Source organism: Marmota flaviventris, chromosome 1 (genome assembly GCF_047511675.1).
Source record: "Marmota flaviventris isolate mMarFla1 chromosome 1, mMarFla1.hap1, whole genome shotgun sequence".
Classification (NCBI taxonomy): domain Eukaryota; kingdom Metazoa; phylum Chordata; class Mammalia; order Rodentia; family Sciuridae; genus Marmota; species Marmota flaviventris.
In genome coordinates, this window is record NC_092498.1 from 113,711,340 (window position 1) to 113,734,242 (window position 22,903).

General features: G+C 48.7%; 3 protein-coding genes across 5 annotated transcripts in view; 1 reads left to right on the forward strand and 2 right to left on the reverse strand.

Annotated features, from left to right (window-relative positions):
- The window catches only part of Kremen1 (kringle containing transmembrane protein 1), a 71,876-nt gene extending 71,613 nt beyond the window's left edge, over positions 1 to 263 (reverse strand). For 2 of the 3 annotated variants that reach the window (XM_071614907.1, XM_027956070.2), the window contains exon 1: positions 81 to 263. In XM_071614907.1, coding sequence (XP_071471008.1) covers positions 81 to 177 — 97 coding nt within the window. In that variant the 5' untranslated portion in view covers positions 178 to 263. The remainder of the gene's footprint in view (positions 1 to 80) is intronic. The other variant, XM_027956071.2, reaches the window with a different exon arrangement.
- Positions 176 to 10,806, forward strand: C1H22orf31 (chromosome 1 C22orf31 homolog). The gene is made up of 6 exons (XM_071609498.1): positions 176 to 510; positions 1,248 to 1,545; positions 1,664 to 1,786; positions 8,714 to 8,791; positions 8,951 to 9,406; positions 10,369 to 10,806. Exons 1-6 carry the CDS (start codon positions 176 to 178, stop codon positions 10,804 to 10,806), a joined length of 1,728 nt encoding a protein of 575 aa, XP_071465599.1.
- A 659-nt stretch (positions 10,807 to 11,465) lies between these two features.
- Positions 11,466 to 22,903, reverse strand: part of Znrf3 (zinc and ring finger 3) — a 146,739-nt gene continuing 135,301 nt past the window's right edge. Inside the window, exons 5-9 of the mRNA XM_027956077.2 lie at positions 22,202 to 22,312; positions 20,897 to 21,064; positions 18,967 to 19,069; positions 16,260 to 18,026; positions 11,466 to 15,030 (exon numbers count right to left, since the gene is read on the reverse strand). Coding sequence (XP_027811878.2) covers positions 14,987 to 15,030; positions 16,260 to 18,026; positions 18,967 to 19,069; positions 20,897 to 21,064; positions 22,202 to 22,312 — 2,193 coding nt within the window. The 3' untranslated portion in view covers positions 11,466 to 14,986. The remainder of the gene's footprint in view (positions 15,031 to 16,259; positions 18,027 to 18,966; positions 19,070 to 20,896; positions 21,065 to 22,201; positions 22,313 to 22,903) is intronic.

The window sequence follows — 22,903 nt, forward strand, 5'->3', positions numbered from 1 at the left end:
TGGGCCCCATAGACCCGCAGGCCCGAGTCGCCCCTCGGGCGGGCTCCACACCGGGCAGATGCCGGGGGTCGCTCACTCACCGGGTCCAGAGCCGAGGCCGGGGCTGGGCGCGGGCCGGGCCGCCAGCGTGAGCGCCGCGGCGGAGAGCAGGGCGAGGCGGGCGGCGGGCGGCGCCATGGGCCGTCAGTGCGGGGCCCCGGGGCGCGGCCCGGGGGAGAGGGGGCAGCGCCGGGAGCCGGGGGCGGCCATGGGAGCCGGACGCGGGGCCCGAGTGTGGCCCCGCCCCGGCCGCCGGCTGCCCCGCCCCGGCCCGCCCTCCCCAGCGCCGCCACCGCCCCAGCCGCCCGGGGCCCGCCTGGCTCCGCGGCGAGGCCCGAGGGGCGGAGCCGACGGCGCACGCACGTCCCGCCCCGCGCCTGCCACTCACACTATGGGCCAAGCCCACCTTTCTTCACCTGGACCCGCCCCACCGTGCAACCTGTTTGACCGACCAAGGGGTGGGGCCGGGAGGTGAGGGGCGGGGTCAGGGCCCTGCCTCTGAGTCCCCTAGCGGATGTTTGACCCGGCTGAAGCGGGTCGGGCGCTCTGAGATCCCTGCTCCACCCTCACTCGGGTCGTGACCCACGCGGGATCAACCACAGCGGTAATAATCAGAACGGCAGTTTGCAAACCTCTTTCTCCTGCTTGGCTTATCGTAGTGGTTAACTAAAGGGTGCTTTGGAGTCAGCCTGTGATGTTTGACTCAGTCACCTGTAAGATCTTGGACAGGCGTGAAGGAAATATAACTCTCATCTCAAATTTTCTTTTCTGTTTAATGGGAGTGATGATAAGCAACTACTCCCCAAAGTGATTGTACTAAATGAGATAATGCATGCAAACATTCATGCACGCCCAGTAGGGACTCGGTAAATGTGGAGTTTCTTTCTCCAAGTCAAGTCTAGCTACAAAGGAGGCGGCATAGTGAGCTCTGGATCAAAATCCTATCACGCACTATGTCAATTAGGGCAAGTTTCCTGACCTGAGCCTCTGCCATTTGCAAAATAGAAAGCAAGTAAATCACCCAAAGCAGAGTCCAAAAGTGGATGGGACCGTGCTGCTTATTTTGCAGATTGAGACACTAGGGCACAGAGGGCTCGTGCTTTTCTTAAACTCTTAGCCCCTGCGTGGCAGGCCCTTTGCCCCCTAAGGTCTTCCCCAGCCGCACCCAGTTCGGTGGTAGGCCTGTTTCCTCCCCCGCACTCCCCCAGGCGAAGGGGATTTTCCTACCGCTCCCTCCTAAAACGCCACGGCGACGCCCGGTGGGACAGGTCCAGGCGGCGCGCCCGGCGCTTTCAAGTCCCTGGTCCCGGACTTGCAAGTGCAGACCTGCGCCCCGCGCGGCGGCGGGAACATTTATTCTCCTGTGCAGACTCGAAGCGCCCAGGGGCTGGGCGGTACCGGCCCCAAGGGATCCCGTACACCGGCCCCTGCTCCGGGTCGCCCACTCCCAGAACCCACGTTCCCCGCAACCACCTTGGTCCCACACGCACACACCGCGCCCCCAAGGCTGGACCCCAAAGGCGCAGCTACCTCCCACGAGGCCTCTCAGCCAGTGTCCCTCTCCACCCACACGCTGCGGCAAGAAAAATCTTGTTCAGGTTTTTGTTTTCCCTGTCATTCCTAGTTCAAGAATCCTCTGGGCTCCTTATTGGAGTATGCGAACCCGCCCCACGCCCCAGACACACTCCATCCCAGGGACACATCCTCCACATCCCACCTGTCAGAGGAGGAAAATCGGAAGAGGCACGTAAGAGGTAGAAACAAGGTTTATTTGGCCATCCATGCCTCCTGATGGTACCTTTCGACTGCCCTTTCCCCTGGAGGAAGGCTCCCACTGCTGGGCTGGCACCGGCCCCCATCAGTGACTTGTCTTCCTCTCCTTTGGGTACAACCAGGACCAGCTATATGATTTGCATGGCTCCATGAGAAATTAAAATGCGGGGTCCTTTGTTCCAACTTTGGTACAGCAGAGCATTAAAGCAAGCATAGGGCCCTTCCAAGCATAGAGCCTGTGTTGCGACAATCCATGAAAGTGGTCCTGTGTCCAACAGAACTCAGAAAGTGTGCGAGCTCCTGCCCCCTCTGGCTGCTCTAAGAAGCGTCCCTCCAGCCTTCCCCACCCCCATCTTCTCTTTTCCAGTTTAAAGCCCATCACAGGTGATGGAAACAGTGCACAAGAGGCTAAAAATACAGCCGAGTGTGTCTAGGTCATGGCACTTAAGGGCTCAAGGTCTTTTGCTCAGTTATGTGGTCCCGGCCTCTAACAGGGAGCAGCCGAGATATTCATTTCAATGCTTCACATGCCTGGGGTGTTTAGCAGCTTTATTTCATGGAAAGAGTGGGGACATTGACTGCAGGCTCTGGGCCACCAGGAGGATGTTGGTGTTGGTTTGTTTGCCTGTTTAGCTCTGCAGTCAGATCCTTTTCCTCCTCTGAAAGGAGCAGGATTTGCTAAGAACTGGAGACAAACTGGTGGAGTTTGGGTCAGTCTAGTGTCTTTGAAACCCCAGTTGTGGGATGTTTTCTGATGAAAGGACAGTTTTGCTTTGTTTTTGGAACCAAGAGTTGAACCCAGAGGTACTTCACCACTGAGCCACATCCCCAGCCATTTTTTTTAATATTTATTTTTTATTTTTAGGTGGACACAATGTCTTTATTTTTTTATTTAATGTGGTGTTGAGGATCAAACCCAGCGCCCCATGCATGCCAGGCAATCGTGCTACTGCTTGAGCCACATCCCCAGCACCCCCAGCCATTTTTTAAAAATATTTTTTTTAGTTGTTGATGGACCTTTATTTTAATCATTTATTTATATGCAGTGCTGAGAATCCAAGCCAGTGCCTCACACATGAGTGGCAAGCACTCTACCACTGAGCCACAGTCACAGCCCCCCAGCCTTTTTTAATATTTTATTTAAAGACAGGGTCTCACTAAGTTGCTTAGGGCCTCGCTAAATTGCTGAGGCTGGCTTTGAACTCCTCCTGCTTCAGCCTCCCAAGCCACTGGGATTACAGGCATGTGCCACCCTGACTGGCTAGAGAGCACTAGTCAGGGGAGTCTGGTTATAATGACAACAATACCAAACACATTTTACCAAGCACTGTACGGAGTGTTTATGGTCAAATTGCATAGAATCCCCCAGTAGGTTTATAAGGGAAGCATCCTTGGCATCCAAAGTTCACATGGTAGTGGGGCTGGGCTTTGAACCTAGGCAGAGAGACCCCAGGTCTCTTTTTTTAAACACTATGGTAAAATGTCTCCCTGTCTTTACAGGAATGTCAACAAACAGAGAGTGCTCCAGGACTGGGATTATGGTGAAACAAGGGAGATACGGACTCAAACTAAAAATTTAAGGAGACATAATAAAAAAACACAGTAAAAAACACCTCAGTAGTCATGATAAATATTATTTAATAAATATTTATACATCTAATAAATTAATAAACAGCATTTTAATATAATATTTTTTAAAAATACAAATACCAAGAAAATCCACAATGAAGCTGGGCCTGGTGATATATTCCTCTAGATCCACTGTTATGGAGGTTGAGAAGGGAGGATCGCTTGAACTTTGGAATTCAGGGGCTGGGCAGGCCCTGGCAACATACTGAGACCTCATCTCATTTAAAAAAAAAAAAAATCCTTTGGATGTAGTGGCATAACCTGTAATTCTAGCAGCTCCGGCGGCTGAGACAGGAGGATCACAAGTTCCAAATTAGCTTGGGCAACTTAGTGAGACCCTGTCTCAAAAAAGAAAGAAAGAAGTATGGGGGGGTGTGGCTCAGTGGTAGAGCACCCTTGGATTCCGTCCTCATTAGGGCGGGGGGATTATCCAAGATGAACAGAATGATAACATTTTTAACATCTCCTTCCTTTTCTTCCCTTCCCTTTTCCTTCCTCTCTTCCTTCCTTCCTTCTTTCCCTCTTTCCTACCGGAGCTGGGGATGGAACCGCCCTTCCCTCACACAACCTAGGCAAGCACTCCACCACGGAACTACATTCCAAACCAATGTCAATACTTTCAATAAAGATAGGATCCATGGTCCTGATTTTCCTTTGGACTCTGGTTTGACTCAGCACAGAATACTTACTGATCCTTTGTCCCAGGTTTGGCTCAGGCATCTAGTGATGGAAAATTCCAAAGAAGCAGTCATTTTTGTTGTTGTTGTTGTTCTGATGGAGATGAGGGAAGAGAAAGAATCTGGACTTAAACACAGTGACCCAGAGCTATCTGTGGAGCTTCCAGGTGAGTATGTTTGGGTTGGAAATGAAGAAATAGGACTCATCTACATCCTGGATCAGACAGGACCCGATCATCTCACATCCTTGGCCCACGATTGGTGTATATTCAGCACATGTGGTCTAAATCATTGGTCCTCGAATTTGCATCATAGTTCAGGAATCTTTTCAAAATCTCTCTCCAAAGTTTTTCTCTCCTTTGCACCACAGACCTCAGATATACTCCCACATGGGTGTGGAAGTTTGCTGCTGGAGTGTTAATAAAAATATCTTCTGAGGAAAAGAGAAATAACAATTCCACTAGAATTTGTGTGTGTGTGGGGGGGGGGGTAGGGCCATAAAGGGGAAAGACAAGAATTAATAAATGGAATCAATTTCTTCTTGATTAGCTGAGTCTCCAGAAAGAGAATAAAAGCTAAGGGAAACTGAAGGAAGGAAAGAAAGAAGAAAGATTATAGGAACTAAAAATATTATGAGAAAAGTTTGGCTAAGCATCAAAGACAGGCAGATATGTTTCCCAATAGAAGCTCTGGTTTAGATACGTCAGGAAGCACAGCTCCAAAGGATGGGTGGAAAATAAGGTTATTTAGACTAAGCTCAACAGAATAAAATTTTAAAAGATTTAGAGGAGCATCAGATGGAGGAACAAGCCTTTCAGCAATATGGAAGCTCTGCCGCCTCAGCCCCAAATTCTCTGGATCAAGTGTTGGCACTGAGGATGGAAATTTGCGCCACAGTTTCAGGACCTTGGACCAAATAGTCTTTCCAGCCTGACTTTATAATTCTAAAGGGAACAATCTCTGTTAAAGCCTAGCTACTTTCCTTATCATATCCTCAGCTGCCTGCTTCCCTATCCATTTAATAAAACATGGACTATTCTGGAAAACTTCCACAACCAGGCAGGGAATGTAGCTCCCATGCATACACCACTTCTGTGAGGTCAATCAAGTCCAATTCTAGTAGGATTTCGTATTTGGTGAAGATGGATCATGAAGAAAGAGTTGCTATGATATCCAAGCCAGGTCAAAACATTTCCTACATTCAATGGGCTTTTTGCTTGGCTTCATAAGCCCCATGGATGTATATAAATGACCTGAAGTGAAGATCGTATCTAGGGGCTAGAGAGTGTTAAATGAGCACATGGGCCACAGTATGAATAACATTATAAGAAAATTATTTATTTATTCTCTGTAGATGTGTTTTCCAATTTAATCTCCACCACCCCAAAGACAGAAAATGCAGTGATTTTTTTTTCTTTTGCATCCTAGGGCAAGGACATTATTTATTGGGTACTGGCTATGCACCAGAAGTCATGCCAAGTGCTTCCCATGGATCATTCCACTCTGTTTTCACAGTAATCCTTTGGTAGGCACTATTACTATCCTCATTTCACAGAGAAGTACATGAAGGTTTAAAGATGTGGATTTACTTGCCTGTTGAAAATTGAAAATGGATCTGGGATGCCAATTTGGGCAGAGTGACTCCAGAGCCCAGAGAAGGGCTCATGATAAGAATAGGACTAAAACTAAAAACCCAGGGGTGCGCTGACCAGAGGACACACCTCATGGTAGTGACTGGTTCAGAGGAAGGGCGGTGTAGAATTTGGTTGAGTTCAGTCTTTTTTGGTTACTAGTTATGTGACCTGGGGCATGGCCCTTTTTTTTTTTGTGGTTGGAGGTAGAACTCAGGGGCACTCAGCCACTGAGCCTCATTCCCAGCCCTATTTTGTATTTCATTTAGAGACAGGATCTCACTGAGTTGCTTTAGGGTCTTGCTAAGTTGCTGAGGCTGGCTTTGAGCTCGTGATCCTTCTGCCTCTGCCTCCTGAGCCGCTGGGATGACAGGCATGTGCCACCACGCCCGGTTGGGGCATGGCTCTTGCTTCTTTTTTTTTTTTCTGGTGGTGCTGGGGATTGAACCCAGGGCCTTTTATATGCAAGGCAAGCACTCTACCAACTGAGCTATATCCCCAGCCCTAGGGCATGGCTCTTGAGTAACTCAATTTCTTTGCCTATAATGTAGGGATGGCAAGAGGACCCATGCTCATGGTACTCTGGTGGCATTTCATGACTTGAAACACTCCTGGAACAGCACTTTGCCTTCAGTAAATGTTAAATAGATACGAATTTTGTCAACATAGGAGAAATAGAACCCAGGTTGGTTATAAGGAAGGTGAAGGCTACCTGATTGGGTACAGTCAATTGAAGTTACACTGAATAGACAGAAGGAGGGACTTACAAGATTTGAAGACACTGTGTCTGAAGCCACGTAGGTGAAAAGCTCTGTGTAAAAAGAAGGAAGTTCAAAGTGCTCCGAGTCAGAGCTGTGTCCCTTGGTCATTGAGTAAGAGGAAAGCAAATATGACCGACCAAGGAGTCGTGGGAAGGAGGAGGAGGTGCGGAAAAGCCAGATTCAAGACAGGAGAGAAGAGAAATAGAAAAGCTTTTCCAATTGTGCCTTTTTGGCTCCATGTTTGCCTTCTGTCCCTGCTGGGCACAACTGAATGCAGATGGTCATTTTCAGGAGACCCAAGAGCCTGGTGCCACGTCTTCAAGATTTCCCGGCTTTGAAAGGATGCTTGCCTGCCCAATCTTCAGACATTCGCAAACCCTTCCCAAAGACAAACCCTTTCCAACGCCCTGCTCTAAAACTGACCCACCTCTTGGGAGATGAGGCCAGGGCTCGCCACTGAATGGGCACCATTGTCCTCCCAAGTGTCTGTGGGTCCAGATGCTGTCGGCCTGGAGGTGGCTCCACCGCAGCCTACGGTGCGGTCTGCCTGTAAGGCTTTGATTCCCTCCAGGGACAACACTTCAAAAATTCAAACAGGCAACACATGCAATTCCAGGAGTCCCTGCCAGGCTCATACTCTGTTTTTCCATCATTTCACTCTCCTCCCCTTTGGGAGGGAGCCTCCTTTGGCATTTTGCGTATGAAAAATGAAAACCACCAACAGGGCCAACACCTGATAAGGAGCAAGGCATTGCCTAAGAGTTCCCAGGAAGAGGCGTCTTTGTTCTCCTTTCAAGCCCTTGACACTGCTAACAGCTCTAATTACTGCATTTGCCATGGGATGTAAAATAATACCACATTCCAGAAACCCTGTAGTCTCCCTGGGAGAGACACACAGGGAGAGGTGCCCAGGGCTGCAGGAACGTGTTCTTTCATTTCTGGTCCCTAATGTTGGCAGCTATTCTGAGAACTTAACAGTACCTTCTTTATGTGCACGGAGAAAGGCACTTTTGCACGTGTAAGGGTACATCATCTCACTACCCATATCCACCAATCTGGTCTGCGTATTTGACAACGTTTCATGCAGAGCATGCTTCAGGCTCTCCACCCAGGCCATTCTGGGGGGGGGGGGGGGCGGGGGAATGAGGACTTCAGAAGTTCCTGAGGCTATGAGTAACAACAAAATAGAACTTCTTCCAATATAATTTAACTATAAAACCTGATGATGTAACACTCACCCACACCCACATCACAAACCAAAGTGACATCACAAATACTAGAGATAATGGCTCCAAACTGCCTACATCTAAGCCCAAATCTAAACAGCAATTTGCCCACACATGGCTGAGGCAGAAGACAGGTGACTAGAAATATTCAAACAAAACAAAACAAAACAAAAGAAAAAACAAAAGAGAAAAAAAAGAAAAAGAAAATACATGTTTCTTCCCCCTACTAAGCTAGCTAAAATAAAATTTAAGGCAACCGAAATATGGTAAGGTGATATTATTTATTAATTTATATTATTTTTGGGCTACAGAGGAATTGAACCCTGGGGTGCTCTACCGCTGAGCTACACCCCCAGTCCTTTTTATTTTTATTTATTTTTTTTTTATTTTGAGGCAGGATCTTGCTACCAGGCTGGCCTTGAACTTTTGACCCTCCTCCTTTACCTGAGTCACTGGGATTACAGGCGTGCACCACGGCACCCAGCTGATTTTATTTTCTTATAGATGATATTTCTTAGAAAGTCTGGGCTCTTTAAGAATGTGATTCTAACCTATCCAAATTGTTTTCTTGTTCTTGCCCAGTCCCCGGAAATGGAGGCAAGTATGAATTACATGGGCTTTTGCCTCTATGGACCCTAGAGTTTATTTTCCTCTTGAGCAGCTTTTCTTGGCTCATGGGAGCCTGGTTAAAAGGTGCCTTGGGGTTTGGCAGGACTCACCTGCTGTCAATTCTGTGATGTGGTGTGGTTGTGAAGTGACTACAGCTCCCATAGGTGTCCTGAGTCATTCCCTCCCATCCCAGTCCCTGAGTGACCCCCTCCCATCCCTTTCCTGCATGGATTCCTTTCTTTCTAGCAGGACTAAAATCGTCTTCTATTTATAGTAAATCCTCCCCCGCCCCAACCCCCAACTGTCTGCCCCAGCATGCTATGTTCTTTAAGAGTTGTGACCTTGTAAAGTTCCTATCTCTACCCTAGTTGGAGGAGGAGGAGGAGGAGGAGGAGGAGGAGGAGGAGGAGGAGGAGGAGGAGGAGGAGGAGGAGGAGATTATTTCAGTGAGCAGGAGAGAGCCATATAACAAAATTTCTAAGATTCATGTGGAAGAAACGGTCCATAGAATGATGTTAATACTTAGCCTTCAAAGTATAAATCTAGTCTCTGAGAATTAGTCTTCTTTTTTTTTTATTCCTTCTCACCCCCCCTTATAATTCTAGCACCCAATCAATGTGAGACGTGACCCCAGCATCCCCACCTATGGACTCCAACGGTCCATCTTACTGAACACCAGGCTTCAGGATTGCTATGTGGTTTCACCAGCTCTCACCAACATCTGGACGGCCAGAACATGTGCAAGGCAGACCATCAAGACCCCAGCACCAGGTACCACCTCTTGCTGGGAAGTGGTAAAGAACCCAATAATTGCCAGTTCGTTCTCTCTGGCTAAGCTTGGGCTCCGGAGGCAATTGAAGGATAAATGCTGTCCAGTACCTTCCAAGTTTGGAGAAGCGAAGCCACTGAAGAGATTAAAGCCCAGGAACAATTCAACAATGAAAGCCACGCAGCAGGCCAGGATAAGAAACCCCATCAGATCCAAGAACAAGCGGCCAGCAGGGCAGCTGCTGGGCTCACCTGGACGAGGAGGACAGAGTCCTGCAGGAAGCATCGGCGAGGTAGACAATGGCCAGGAGTGGAGAAAGTGGGATGGGTGGGAAGAGGGAAATTCTAAAGTTGAAGACAGGATTGGGGAGGGAGGGTGCCCCGTGACAGAGTGGACAGAGAACTAGATCTAGGGTCATAGTATGTATTATTATTTTATTTTTTGTGGTGCTGGGGATTGAACGCAGGGCCTTGTGCATGTGAGGCAAGCACTCTGCCAACTGAGCTGTACCCCCAGCCCAGTATGTATTATTTGTATTCCACCTCACTCCAAAGAAAGATGAAGGGACCTTCATAAACACAGACAAAAGGAACTTGAAGGCGAAGGGAAAATAAGGGTGAGAAAGGCCAGGATACGGGTCATGCAAGCTTAGGCACATGTATGTGCGAGGTGAGCTGTGAGCTTCCATATGGAGAACCTGGCAGCTAGAGGCTGATGGGAGCCAGCTCGGTCAATCCTTGGTGGCCAGTGGAGCTCAGAGCATGTCTTGGAGCTCAGCTGTCAGGGTTCATATCCTAACTCTGACCATAATGAGGATAACCTTGGGCTTAACCTCTTTTGTGTCTTGATTTTATCATATAAAATGAGGGATAATGGCCTCTCCCTTACAGGGCTTCATGAAGATTAAATGAGTTAATACATGCAAAAGGCTTTTGAATAGCGCCTGGCACAGAGTAAATAATTAGGATCCTTCATAGCGTTCAATAGATGACAGCTGTGGTTATTAACCCTCCAACTGTGTGGCCTTGGGTAAACCAGTTCCAATTTCTCTACCTTTAAAGCCGTCTCCTGCTGACCTTCCAGGGCTCCGGGGAACACATGCAGTGGTATATAAAGGGGTTCAGTAAGCTAGAACATGCTGGACAAATGTTGGTTGTTGCTGTAACCAGGACTCTGAGACACAAATCCCAGATAATTATTCTGAGCTCCCTTCTCAAGTTTTAGCTTTGACTTCTCTGCTTTCTTCCTGGCTAGAGCAAAGAAAGTTCAAAGGAGAAAAAAGTAACAGTCCGCCAAGATCTTGAAGATAGATATGTGGAACGCGTGGCCGCCACCCAAGCACTACCCTGGGACAGAGGGACCGCAGCCTGGAAGGGCCGAGCATTGCCTCCTGAAACCCCAATGAGACAGCAGGTGCTGGGGCACTCGCTAACAATCCATGGGCTCCCCACAGAGTGTTACCGGGCTCTGTACCATGCTGTGGTGGAGCCGATGCTGTGGAATCCTTCAGGAACCCCCAAGAGATACAGCTTGGAGCTGGGCAAGGCCATTAAACAAAAACTTTGGGAAGCTCTGTGCAGTCAGGCCACCACCCTTGAAGGTGCTCAGAAGGACCCACTGTCTGGCAGGAAGTGGCTGGTGGTCCATGAGCCTATGCCCAAGAAATGGCCCAAGTTAAAGAGTGAAAAATAAAAATAGGAACCTATGGGAATAGGATATTCTCTGCTAGATGTCTGAAAAATAAACACTACTTTGCACCTTCTACATAATCTCAAAGAGTGCTTTACAAATTAGTGACTGTGAAACAAGACAAACAATCCCCTCTACACTCATGGGTAGGTAATTTATTTGTGTATGTTGCTTTAAAGAGATGGGGCCTCACTTAGTTACCCAGGCTGGGATACAGGTGCGACACCCTGCATCCAGCACATGGTTATTTAATTTTGAGGGCTAGTGTTTGGAGTTTTTTTTGTACATAGGAAAAGCCCTGCATATGAAGCCAATGGTTTAGGTCCCAAATTTTTAAAAAGTGGACTGCTAAGCTCTTTGTCTCCCTCCACACATCCTGAGCAGAAAGTCTACCACCACCTCAAGGAAATAAACCCACAGTCAGTCCCTAGCAGATGACCACTTGTGACATTGCAGAAATGCCCTGTAACCTGGACTCCATGTTAACAGGAGAGGAAATCACATGGATGCTTCCACGGGCAAGCTGATGCAAAGCTGATGCAAAGCTCTTTGTAGGTTCTGAAGACCTTAACCAAACAGCAACGACAACATATAAAACACATACTTGATAAAATTGTATTTTTTTTACAGTCATTTGTACAATTTGTTACAAAACCATAGACAACTATGACTTGTTTTAAATCATTTTTGGTCTGCAAATATGTAAAATCTGTGTGCAATTATCATGTATTTACAGGGCCTTGTGTTAGTCATTTTCAATGATTATTCCAACAATGTCACACTCTCAACATAAGACATGGCTTAAGATAAATATATTAGTAAATAAATATTCTGAGAACATATTTCCATAAATGAAATGTGCTGCTATACATATACAGAATATACATAAGTTGTTTTCTAGCTTTTAAAACATTTTTTTAAAAAAATGGTAATGTTGGAAAAAGAGCCCTTAGACCATTTTATTACAAAATCTTTACAGCAAAGTTTTTACAAAATATCTTTTAAGTGCTATGGGAGAAATTAAAACAAAACTTTTTAAAATAGTGCCTTGTTAGACCAACACAATAGAATTTATATATAAAGAATAGAAAAAGGCAGTTCTGTTTAAAAGACAATGCTCTTGATTGGTAATTCATTTTTAGACCTCATTAAAAAAGCATTAGCCCTGCCTGAACGTGAAGTAGGGACAAGGAGCACATAGGGGAAGATCTGAGCAGTAAAACAGGGGGAACTTAGGAAAATGGTGGGGGCTTTGGGTGGGGGAGGGGCTGAGTTAAACTAGCTTACTGGACCTGTGTCCACAAAGAGGTACCTCATTGGTCAGAACATCCAAACATCCATTTTCAGCTGGTTCTAGAACTCTTCAGTTTACATGGCTGTCCTACACCCAGGGCCGGGCCATAAGACCACACTCACTCCCTGACTCGGGGGATGTGGGGTTCTCAGTGTAAAGTGGGATGCTCCGTTTCCGTGGTTAAACCACAACCATGCCACTGAGAGTCCACGGAAAAAGGTACCTGTCACGATTATTGGAGTCTTAGAGCTTCAAAGAAGACATTTCTTTTGATTTAATGGTGACACAAGATAGTTGTTAATTTATTCTGGTGACCTCCCTGTCTGATGAGCCAATACAAATTCAAAAGATGGTAGTTGACATTTTAAGTTTTTAACTACAACAATTAAATATCCTTCTTTTGTCATCTGCAGCTATCACTCTTTCAAAACGAAATTGGATGCACGTAACAAATCCAGTGGCAGCCAGATTCTGTATTCCATCTATTTAATGCTTAAGGCTTTTGAAGAGTGGTTTCTAGCCAGGACTAAAGAAAGCTGCTTTGGGGGTATGGTTTCAGACAAGGAAGATAATATGCATTCAAAGGCATTAAAAACAAGAAAGCAAAACCACAAACAACAAAAATCTCAACAATGAGAAGCTGCTTTTTGCAGTTCATGTTAAAAGCCATACACCCCCCTTCCCTAAACCATGTAATGCAAGCTGTTGTCCTGAGCAGCTGCTACTCCTGGCCCCAGAAATAAAGGCAGCCCTGATCTCATGTCAACAGCTTAGGCGCTTCTCACACTCTCGCCAACAGGTGTGCTGGGACAGCTTGCGGGGAGCCACCCCCAAGGGACCATACCCCAGAGGCTGGAGGACAAATCTCTCCACAGTGAGTTCCTAAATGGCAAATGGCTCCATCCTTTGATGCTGGGATCACTGTCAAATCCTAGCTAGAAATAAGTACATTTCCTGATCATAGACTGGGGTTTTAAAGAAAAAAGGATTATATAAAGAGATATCTCATTGAAAATGTTCCAGTCTGTACTCTGGGTTGACTTCCTGTGAGCCGACTGTGAGTGGTAATAAGGGTTTCCTTGCAACCTAGGGTGGTCCCTATTTCCCCTACAGGAGGCCAGAGCTCAAGATTCCTATTCTGCAATGAACATTTAGACCAAACAGATAAAACTTTAAATGGCAACAAGTATCTGCTAAATGAATAAAAGTGACCAGAAATTACTTCACATGAAGGCTAATGTGATTAGTTGCTTTTTTTTTTTTTTTTTTAAAGGACAACAAGGACTACATTGGACAAAAAGGATGACAATCCCTGATCTGAAGTAGTTTTAAATATTCTCTCCCTTTTAAAAATGAAACATCTTAAAAAAAAAAAAAAGAAAAAAGAAAAAGAAACAAGTTTGGGTTCTTAAAACTCTCCCTCCCCCTTTAAAAAAAACAAACAAAAGGCTGGAAAAATATACAAAACCCTACCCTTTGGGGTCTAAACTATCTGATAGTCTCTCTGTCTCATGGAGAATCAATACATAATAGTGCATTAGGTAGACAGGGTAGTAGACATTTACAGGCGAGATGAGCAATTTCAGCCACTAGGCAGAGGGCTGAAAAACCCTGAAGCAGTGCTTCCGTGGGGGAAATGGAATAGGAAAAGCATCATTCGAATGGAGCTCAGTGCACACCCTGAGGGGTCTGAGAACTTGCCCCCAGGAAGGCAGTCCAAGGAAGCAGCAGTCAAGGGGCATGGCCGCCCTCACAAACGTGCATGCGCACAGGCTTGCTCCAGCGTGCCCATCCCTTCTCCAAAGGGTAGTGTGCTGCTGGGTGAGCGCAGAGCACTCCTCCCAGCCCCATCGGACACCAAGGCCACAAAACTACATTCCTCCTGGGTGTCTGCCCCATACACCCTGCTGAACCATTTCTGCAGCCAGTGGCAGGAAGCACAAAATATTTTTCCAAAGGATTCCAAAGTCAGGATCACAGAAGGGAGAGCTTCCTCTTCCCTGCCCCAGGGCTGAGAGTTCGTGTACAAGACTACATGAACACTGCCCTTATTATAATCTGGACCTCTGTCAAGACCAGGACTGGGAACTCTTTTTGCTTGGGATAATGACCCAAAGGGACACACTGAGGATACTGGGCAAAATTGTCCCTTTCACCCTGGGGCTTCTATAGCAAAGGCTCTCCAGTGCTGCAGATTTTATGGCCTGGGCCTACTCCTCGCCGTTTCCGTTCTCTGCCTACAGGTGTGGGCTGGAGAGGCGTGGCTTCAGAGAGGACCTGACGTTTTTTATGTTCAGATTTGCCACAAGAAAGAAAGGCAGCTTTGCATTGTTCCTCAGAGTTTGTACCCATATCAACTAGCTTTACTTCAAGTTTCTGGTTCATTTTCTAAGGCAGGTGTAGCCCTGAGCTTTTCAAAGGCCTGAGCTCCCTCAGGGGAGACAACAGTATCTACACATGATGTGGTTCATTTAATGCAGCAGTGATTTTTTTTTTTTTCAGCAAAAGTTGGCAGCTAGGGTTCTTTAAAATATATATTTAAATAACTTTTTACATTTACATATAATATTAAAAAAAAAACCAGAGAACTCAATCCCACACACCTTGGAACCCCAAGCACACACTCTACAAAACAAAAAATAACATGTTATCAAAAGACACAAAGGACTCAGAATTTTGTCTGTTGGTTTGCTAATGAGGGTGGGGGGGGCGGTGGGGGAGTTGCCACAGGTGGCTCACATTTTGGGTTGAGAAAGAGGGCTCTCTTTATTACCACTTTTGTGTTTGTCAAAGCTAAAAAAAAATTGTTTCTTGTTTTTGTTTTGAAGGAAGTCAGAGTTTGGAGTCTCCATAAATTTCCCAATTTCTAGATAAGAGTTCCTTCTGAGCTCAGGCTCCTGGGCTGCTGCTGTCTGGTGGGTGAGATCCCAGTCCTAGGAGAGAGAAGGAGAACACTCATTAAGGGAGGGAGGTGGCACTGCAGGCTTTGGAACAATGCATAGGGAACAGGAGAGGGACCCCAGGTACCCTGTCCTCTGTGATGGGCAGGCTCTTAGGAAGTGACAGTTCTGTCACATCGACTGTGTGCATGGTAACCACTGAAGCACAGCTCCTCTTCTAAGAGGAGCTCAGTGTATGCTAAGACCATCCCCCTGCCCCCCCCCCCCCCCCCCCCGCATGTTTTCCTCATCCCAGAGCCTTCTGGAAGCCCTTAGATAGCATGCAAACACAATGTACAAAGTGATGTTAACTGACTGCTGGGTGCAGGCCCTGGGAAGAACAGGGAGGAAGAGCCCCTCAAAAGCTTGCAGACCTTCCCACAAAGTAACCTCGGCTTGAGATGACTTAGGAAGTAAGCAGATGGTTCAAGAGTGACCCAGACGGGGCTGGAGGGTCACCGGGTTGAGATCTGAAGAGGTCTGGAGGCAGAAATGAGCTTGGCTGGGACACGCTGAAGGCCACAGCGGGGCAGAGCAGAGAGCAAGGAGAACATAACAGACAATGGTGGATGGGTCAGCAGGAGCCAGATCACAGAAAACTGGGGGAGCAGTTTACATTTTTAAGATTCTAAAGGTAATGGCAAGTCACTAAAGGTCTTTCTAAAGACATCAACTAATGTTTCAAAAAAGAATATTCTAGGGCTGGGGTTGTGGCTCAGTGGTAGAGCGCTTGCCTAGCATGTGTGAGGCCCTGGGTTGATTCTCAGCACCACATATGAACAAATAAAGGTCCATCAATAACTAATTAAAAAAAAAATATTCTACCTCCGAAGAGGAATAGAAGGCCAGGCCAGTTACAGAAGACCCATCAGAAGGCCACTGCACACTCTGGAGAAAGGAACACAGCTGGACAGAGGTGGGCGGCAGTGAGGGATGCAGAGAAGATGCCGAATCCAAGATGCACTCTGGGGTGAATGCTTCTGTGGATGTAACAGGCTGGGATGCTTATGAAGCGTTTGGGGGAAGAGAGGACAACATCACGGAAACAGAGGGCTCAGGGGATCTAGAACTCGGGAGGTCGGGTAGGCACTGGAATGACATTTGGAAGTCATCAGGTGCAGGATGTTTAAAGCCAAGGGCTCAGAGGAAGTCCCTCAGAAGAGGATGGAGAAGAGATGCCATGGAAATGCCTGCCCTGGCCTACTGCCATCTTCTGCTCTCACCTGCAGCCTCAGTGGCTGGGGTGTTGGACTCCTGAGTGTCCTGGTGGGCAACAGGGAGGCCGACCCTGGTGGCACCTGCCTCCTCTGAAGGGCAGCCAGGCTGTAGCAGTACCTCAGCCTGGTGGCATGGAACCCGCTCCTCTTCCCTGGCTGTTGCCAGGCTCCTGTGGGGCCGCTGGGCATCTAGGCCCAGTGTCCCACTCCAGGGGCTGAGGCTGTGGGTCCCTTGGCAGTCTGGGGACAGGCCCAAGTCACAGTCCATGTCCTCCGGAATGATGGGGATGCGCTGGCTCAGGTCCCGGGCCCCTGGAGAGCAGCTGGGTGGGGGCTCCTCGGCGAGTGTGTACTGCACACTCACTGAGTAGTCCTCAGTGTAGCAGCCACTACCCCCGCCACCACTGTGGGCCACCTGCTTCTCTTCATAGAAGCAGCAGGGCAGGCCCTCATATTTCACCCCATCTGTCCTGGGCAAATGGTCAGGGTGGAGGCCATACAGGCCGAGGGAGCCTCTGGACTGTGGCTCCCCACCCACAGGGCCACAGCCCTCAAGGAGCAGAGCACCCAGGAGCAAGGTGCTGCCACCGCCGGCTGCCCCTGCCCCAGGCCCCGGTGCAGAGGGCTGAGGCTCACAGCAGCAGGCACATGAGGGCCCCTCCCGGCTCCCCTTCCAGGTCCTCCTGAGGTCCAGGGCAGCCCCAGGAGAAGCCTCGAGCCCCACTTCTGAGGTAGAGCTATTGGGCCCCCTGTGCTCCAGCGAGGAGTTGCTGCTGTAGTTCATCTCCAGGCTGCAGGTGGACAGTTGGTCCCCTGAGGGAGAAGCAGGGCCCAGCCACGGTTCTCCCCTCCCAGCACCATAACTGTGTGCTGCCGGGAGCTCCTCGGGTGGCAGGGAGCCCTCAAGGCAAATGGCAGGCCCCCGGCCAGAGTTGCCCGAGGCCCCCGCCTCGCTGGTGCGGCAGGGGCTCCGGCTTCGGTAGATGAAGGGGTCATAGTCACTGCTGAGGGAGCTGCGGAAGGTGGAGCAGCTTCCGTACACACCCTGGTTGCTGACCTCAGTGCAGTCCACCACAGAGTCACTAGAGGAGCAGTGGCACTGGCCAGAGCTGCTGCTGCTGCTGCTGTCACTGCCTGGGCAGTCGGCCAGGTAGCCACTGCACACTGAGCGGTGGCCGTGGTAGCAGCTGAAGCTGGAAGTGCTGCCGCTCTCCAGGTGGGAAGGCGGGGCCACGTGCACCACAGTGGGGAAGAGCAGGTTGCCGTTGCCGCTGCCGCTGCCGCTCACTGGAAAGGCACAGGACGGGCCCCTGGGCGTGAGGCTGGGCAGAGGCTGGCCCTCCTGCTCCGGGTAGCTGAGGCCCTGGAAGTAGTAATGTTGGTACATGGTCTCATACTGGGAGAAGCAAGCTGCCTTGGAGAAGCTGCGGCCACTGAACTTGGGCCTGCGGAAGGGGTGGGCTGGGGAGTAGGCCCGGTGCTCCAGACTACAGCGGTGAGTGGCCAGGGTGTGATCCAGGTGCAGGGGTGGGTAGCTGCGGATGTAGGTGGGGGTCTGTGGAGAATAGAGGCTCTGCTCCCCATGCCGGTCCATGGTGAGCAGCGTGACGGGGTTCCCGTGGGAGTCCATGCTTGTCCTTGTAGGGTAGGCTGGGATGGCATTGGTCCTGTGCACGCGGCCAGGGTAATGTACTGGCAGGGTCACCCTCTGCTGCCGACTGCGTGCAAGGTTGCTGGTCTCCACACACACGGCACCCGGGTTTCCCTTTTGTTCTGGGGAGAGGTGGAGGAAACAAGGTAAGCAGGGCTGAGCATACTGGTGACAGGGGCTAGAGAAGTTAAAAAAAAAAAAAAAAAAGAAACTGAAGCAGCAAGCTGGGCCACGTCCCGGTGCCTATTCTCACCACCCTGCCACATCCTAAGCTATCTCCAAACTCAGCTGTGCTGGCAGGGCCCAGCCTGCCTCCGTGTGGAAGGCAGTTACTCCCAAAAGGGCCTGTGTCTCACCTCCCCACTGCTCCATCTGACAAGGGCACCCGTCTACAGAAAGCAATAAGGACCCAGGATAAAAGTGCCTCCTTCCTGCCCCATAAGAGTGATGCAGGAGCAGCGTCGCAAACCTGCCACATTCATTATCTTTTGTGGTCCCCTGTGGTCTGAGCACGGCAGCATCATTACTGTCATCCCACTGAGACAGGGGGCCTCAGGCTGGAAAGGCCACAGGCCTTGTCCAAGGTCAGGAAGCTATTTAATGTGAAGCCTAAACTTGAGCTTGGTGTGATTTTCTTGTGTGTGCTGAAGATGGAACCCAGGACCCTGAGCACGCTAGGCATGTGCTCTACCACTGTGCTGCACCCCTAGCCCCTTAGGGAGGTTCTTTTTTTTTTAAATATATATATATATCTTTATTTATTTTTATGTGGTACTGAGGATCGAACCCAGTGCCTCACACATGTGAGGCGGGCGCTCTACCACTGAGCTCCAGCTCCAGCCCCAGCCCCCTTCGGGTGGTTCTTAATGCCAAGCTTTTCTAAGGACTGTGTAGACAATCTCCAGAACCTAAGGCCACATGCCTCCAGTCCAGAGGACAATGCTATGGTGCTCTTGCTTGCTCACTAGATTATGACATGTGTCATGCTCTTGCTAGGCACTAGGAAGGGACACTGTTCTCTGACTTGACTCTTCACCAATGATTAAGGCAGGTGACAATTACCTATGATGTTGTGCCGACAGTGGGGGCAGGTGTGGTGCTGCAGCAGCCATGGGTCCACGCACTTCCTGTGAAACCGGTGAGTACAGGGGATGACCCGCAGCTCCTGGGAAGGGAGAGAGGGGACACAGCCTGAAGGGAGGACGTGACGGGAGCAGCCTCGCCTTCTGCCTCACACATACTTGCTTCTGTGGAGTCTGGCATGGGCGGAGAACTCCTGCTCACTGTATTGGTGCGTTCCTGCTTCAGTTTGGACCCTAACCTTCCCCAAAGGCTCATGTGTTAAAGGCTGATCCCCAACTTGGCACTACCAAGGGTGGGGCCTGGCATTGGTCTTTTGGTCATTGCAGGCATGTCCTTGAAGGGGATTTGGGGACTCCAATCTCCCCTTATCTTGCACCCTGGCCATGAGGTGAGAAGTTCTGCTCGGCTACAGCCTCCCATAAGGATGTGCTGCCTTGCCACAGAACCAAAGCAATGGGGACAACTGATCATGATCTGAAACCTCTGAAACTGAACCAAAATAAAGCTCTTCTAAGTTGACTCTGTTAGGTACCTGTGGCAGCAGTGGGCCGCTGACTAACATATTTCCCACTCTCCTCTGCCTCCAGGTACCCTAAGTGAGGATGATAGAAAGGGCGATGTCTAGGACTTGTGATTGACGGGGTGGGATGAAAGGTAGAGAGGGTGGTCCCTTCTGTAAGTGGACCCCAAACACTATCAGCCTATGTGGAGAGAACACGATGGGGGTTTTTGGGGTGCAAAACCACCTCTGTGGTTCCTGAGCCTAAGCATCCTGCAAATCTGCCTTATCTGACCAAATTAATATCAAACCTTTGTGCATGTCAGGGTGACAGAGGTCTACCTGTACTTTGATCTTTGTGGTCACCTAGAATGCTGGTCAGTCTCAGGCCCACATCACAATTGCAGGCACAGGGAATGAGGTCACTTGCTCAAGTTCACAAAACTAGAATCCAGGAACCGGGTTGGAACCCAGGCAGTCTCTACTTAGAGCCCATGCAGGAACCTGTCACTCCAAAGGACTCTGCAAAACTAAACTCATTTTCATCCAACAGGGGGGACACTTTCATCAAAGGGGCATCAAATGTCAACAATTCAAGTGGTTTACTTGAAATTGCTCCACTTCCCCAGACCATATGTGAACATATATCTATCTATAGATGAAGCCACAGTGGCTAAATATTAGTGATGGGTGATTCTAGATGAATAATCTATGTCACTCATGTAATATTCTTATAACTTTTTTTAAAGATTTTTAACTTTTGGGCTGGGGTTGTGGCTCAGTGGTACAGTATTCGCCTAGCACATGCGAGGCCCTGGGTTCAATCCTCAGCACCACATAAAAGAAAATAAAATAAAGGTATTATGTCCAACTACAACTAAAAAAAAAAAAAGATTTGTAATTTTCAAAAAAGAGCTGCAAGGAAAAGCAAAAATGGACAAGTTCCTTGTCTCTTTCCAAGTAAAAAATACCATATCAAGTATTAAGAAATTTTAGAAGAGTGATTCTGAAACAGAGCCAGCATGTGTGAATGTGGTTTTTTTTTTTTTTTTTTTTTTTTTGTGTGTGTGTTAGTTACTGGGAATCAAACTCAAGGTCTTAAACATTCTAGGCAAATGTTCCACCAGAGTCACATCCTTAGCCCCTGTGAATATTCTTAAAACCAGACATTTTCTGTCCTACCATATGTTTCTGATCAATTTCTGAAATCACCTACATCTAGCTGGACCCTGTGGGGAGTGTTGTGTCCTCCCCAGTCCTGGTGAGGGAATGGCTAGACTGTTCAGGCATCATCCCTTAGAAACCTCTGTGTTGACCCCCTTTTAGGGTGTGGGGAAGACTGTGGCCCGAGTGTCTATGTTGATCTGCCACCTTCTCCCCACCCAAGACAGGCCCTGCCTCTGCCACTACCTCTCCGTCGATGTACTTCTCCAGGCAGATGGCACAGTCGGACGTGGAGCTGCTGCTGAGGGTGTCCAAGGCCCCGCAGCTTCCCTCCCGGCGCCCCTTGCTCTTGGAGTTGAACTTTCTAGTTTCCATCTTCTCCAGAGCCTGCACAGCCAGCCTGTTCATGGAATTCTGCAAGGCAGAACAGGGTCAGTGTTAAGAATCTGGTACATATTAACAGTGGTAGTTATCCTTGGGGCCATGGTACCTGATGTACTGGGACAGTCGCTATCAGGCCAGAACAGATTTTTTTTTTTTTCTTTTTCCCTTCGGTCCTGGAGATTTAATCTAGGGGCATTTAAACACTGAGCCGCACCTCACGCCTGTTTTATTTTGAGACAGGGCCTCACTAAGTTGCTTAGACCCTTGCTCAGTTGTGGAGGCTGGTCTTGAACTTGCAATCCTCCTGTTTTAGCTTCCCGAGCTACTGGGATTATAGGTGTGCACCACTGAGCCCGGCTGCCAGACAGGGAAACTTAAAACTCAGACGGCCACGGCAAATATTTTCCAGACCCCTGGAGTATCCATGATATCAGCCCAGGCTGTACTTGAGCGGCCCTGCTAGCCGAGGTCTTGCCTTTGAGGTGAAGGCAGGGCTCTCTCTGCCATTGCCCCGCTGCTTCCCAATTCAGTGAGACTGTTTTACACTCCTTGTCTACAGTGGAGGAAGCTGTGAGGGTGAGGCAATGCATGAGTCTTGGCACAGACACAGGAGGTGCTCAGTAAACATCAGCCCCTGTGGTCGGTGGTGGCCCTCACCCCTTGTGAGAACTTGGTGCGCCTCCTTGACGGACTTCTGCCAGCTGTGGCACCGTCTGTCTCTCAAGATGTTACACTGCCACATCTGAGAGTCTAGATTCCTGCTGGTCCTCTCACCACTCTCTACTCCTAAATCTTCCTTTCCTATAAGCACATAGTGACATGCTGGCTGGAGAATCACAAGGAGAGTCTGGTAGATGCGGATTTGGACTCAACAGGCCGAGGGCCTGGGACTCTGTATTTCTAGTAAGCACTCAGGGGCCGCTGGTGCCAGATCTGCTTGAGAAGCCAAGTTCAAGGATTCCATAAGTACATTTAAACATTTCCTTTGAAAAACTAGCTGGAAATGTCCCCAGCGCTGGGCCTTTGCCCCTTTGGGAACAGTAAAGGCATAGTGCTGGGGAGCAGCTGGGAGTTTGGACCCCCCAAACAGTAGGCTGATAAGAGCCCTGACTTTCACCAGCAACAGAGTAATGAGGTCAATGTTCTGGGACTGCTCTGAGGGATTACCTGACTACGTCGCTGCTTCAGCTTGATTTTGACAAGGAGGATGAGGCAGACCAAGGAGACCACGACAAAGAACGCCAGGAAGATGCCCATGTCAAAGTACTCGGTGGGTTGCTTGAACAGAAGACAAACACGGTCAGTCAGACTCCATTCAGCCAGTAACAGGCACAGGGGGTGCACGTTCCCACTGTGTGCAGGAAGCTCCTGGGGTTCTGTTCACGTCACACGGTGCACTCAGTGTGGCTGGGGGAGGCCTGTAGCCCTCAGGCCTCCCCATAGCCAAGTGAACTCTATTCGTTAAGCCTGGTCCCGCTGGAATAGTGCAAAGTTTGATGTAACCAGTAAGAAAAGCTCTTCCAAATAAATACGAATAATCACATTTAGAGGACAAAGGAGTGAGTGTCATGTTTTGAGGGAACAGTGATTACTAACCATATAATTAACGGTTTACAACAACTCAGAAAATTGTATGCTGCTTCCACAAATATCAGCTTCCACTACAATGAGTCATATTTACCAAAGCATTCTTTTTTCCTTTAAAAAGAAGCCAGCAAGTCAGTTCTGCAAATTCCCTCTAGTTTTAGTTCTAACCTTTTCCTCACGGCACACTCCCCAACCGCGTGAAGCCACCTCACTTCGGACATAACATTTAGCCAAGGAGAGCAGAGTTGTCCTAACAGGATATTGCACGTATCATCCCACGTG

Bases quoted from the DNA above. Each gene is read 5' to 3' on its own strand.
- C1H22orf31 (XM_071609498.1), top strand. From the start codon at position 176: ATGGGCCGTCAGTGCGGGGCCCCGGGGCGCGGCCCGGGGGAGAGGGGG. The intron at 1,546-1,663 runs GCTGGACCCCAA...TGTCATTCCTAG, and splicing joins GCACACACCGCGCCCCCAAG to TTCAAGAATCCTCTGGGCTC. The intron at 1,787-8,713 runs GTAAGAGGTAGA...TCTCTACCCTAG, and splicing joins AGGAAAATCGGAAGAGGCAC to TTGGAGGAGGAGGAGGAGGA.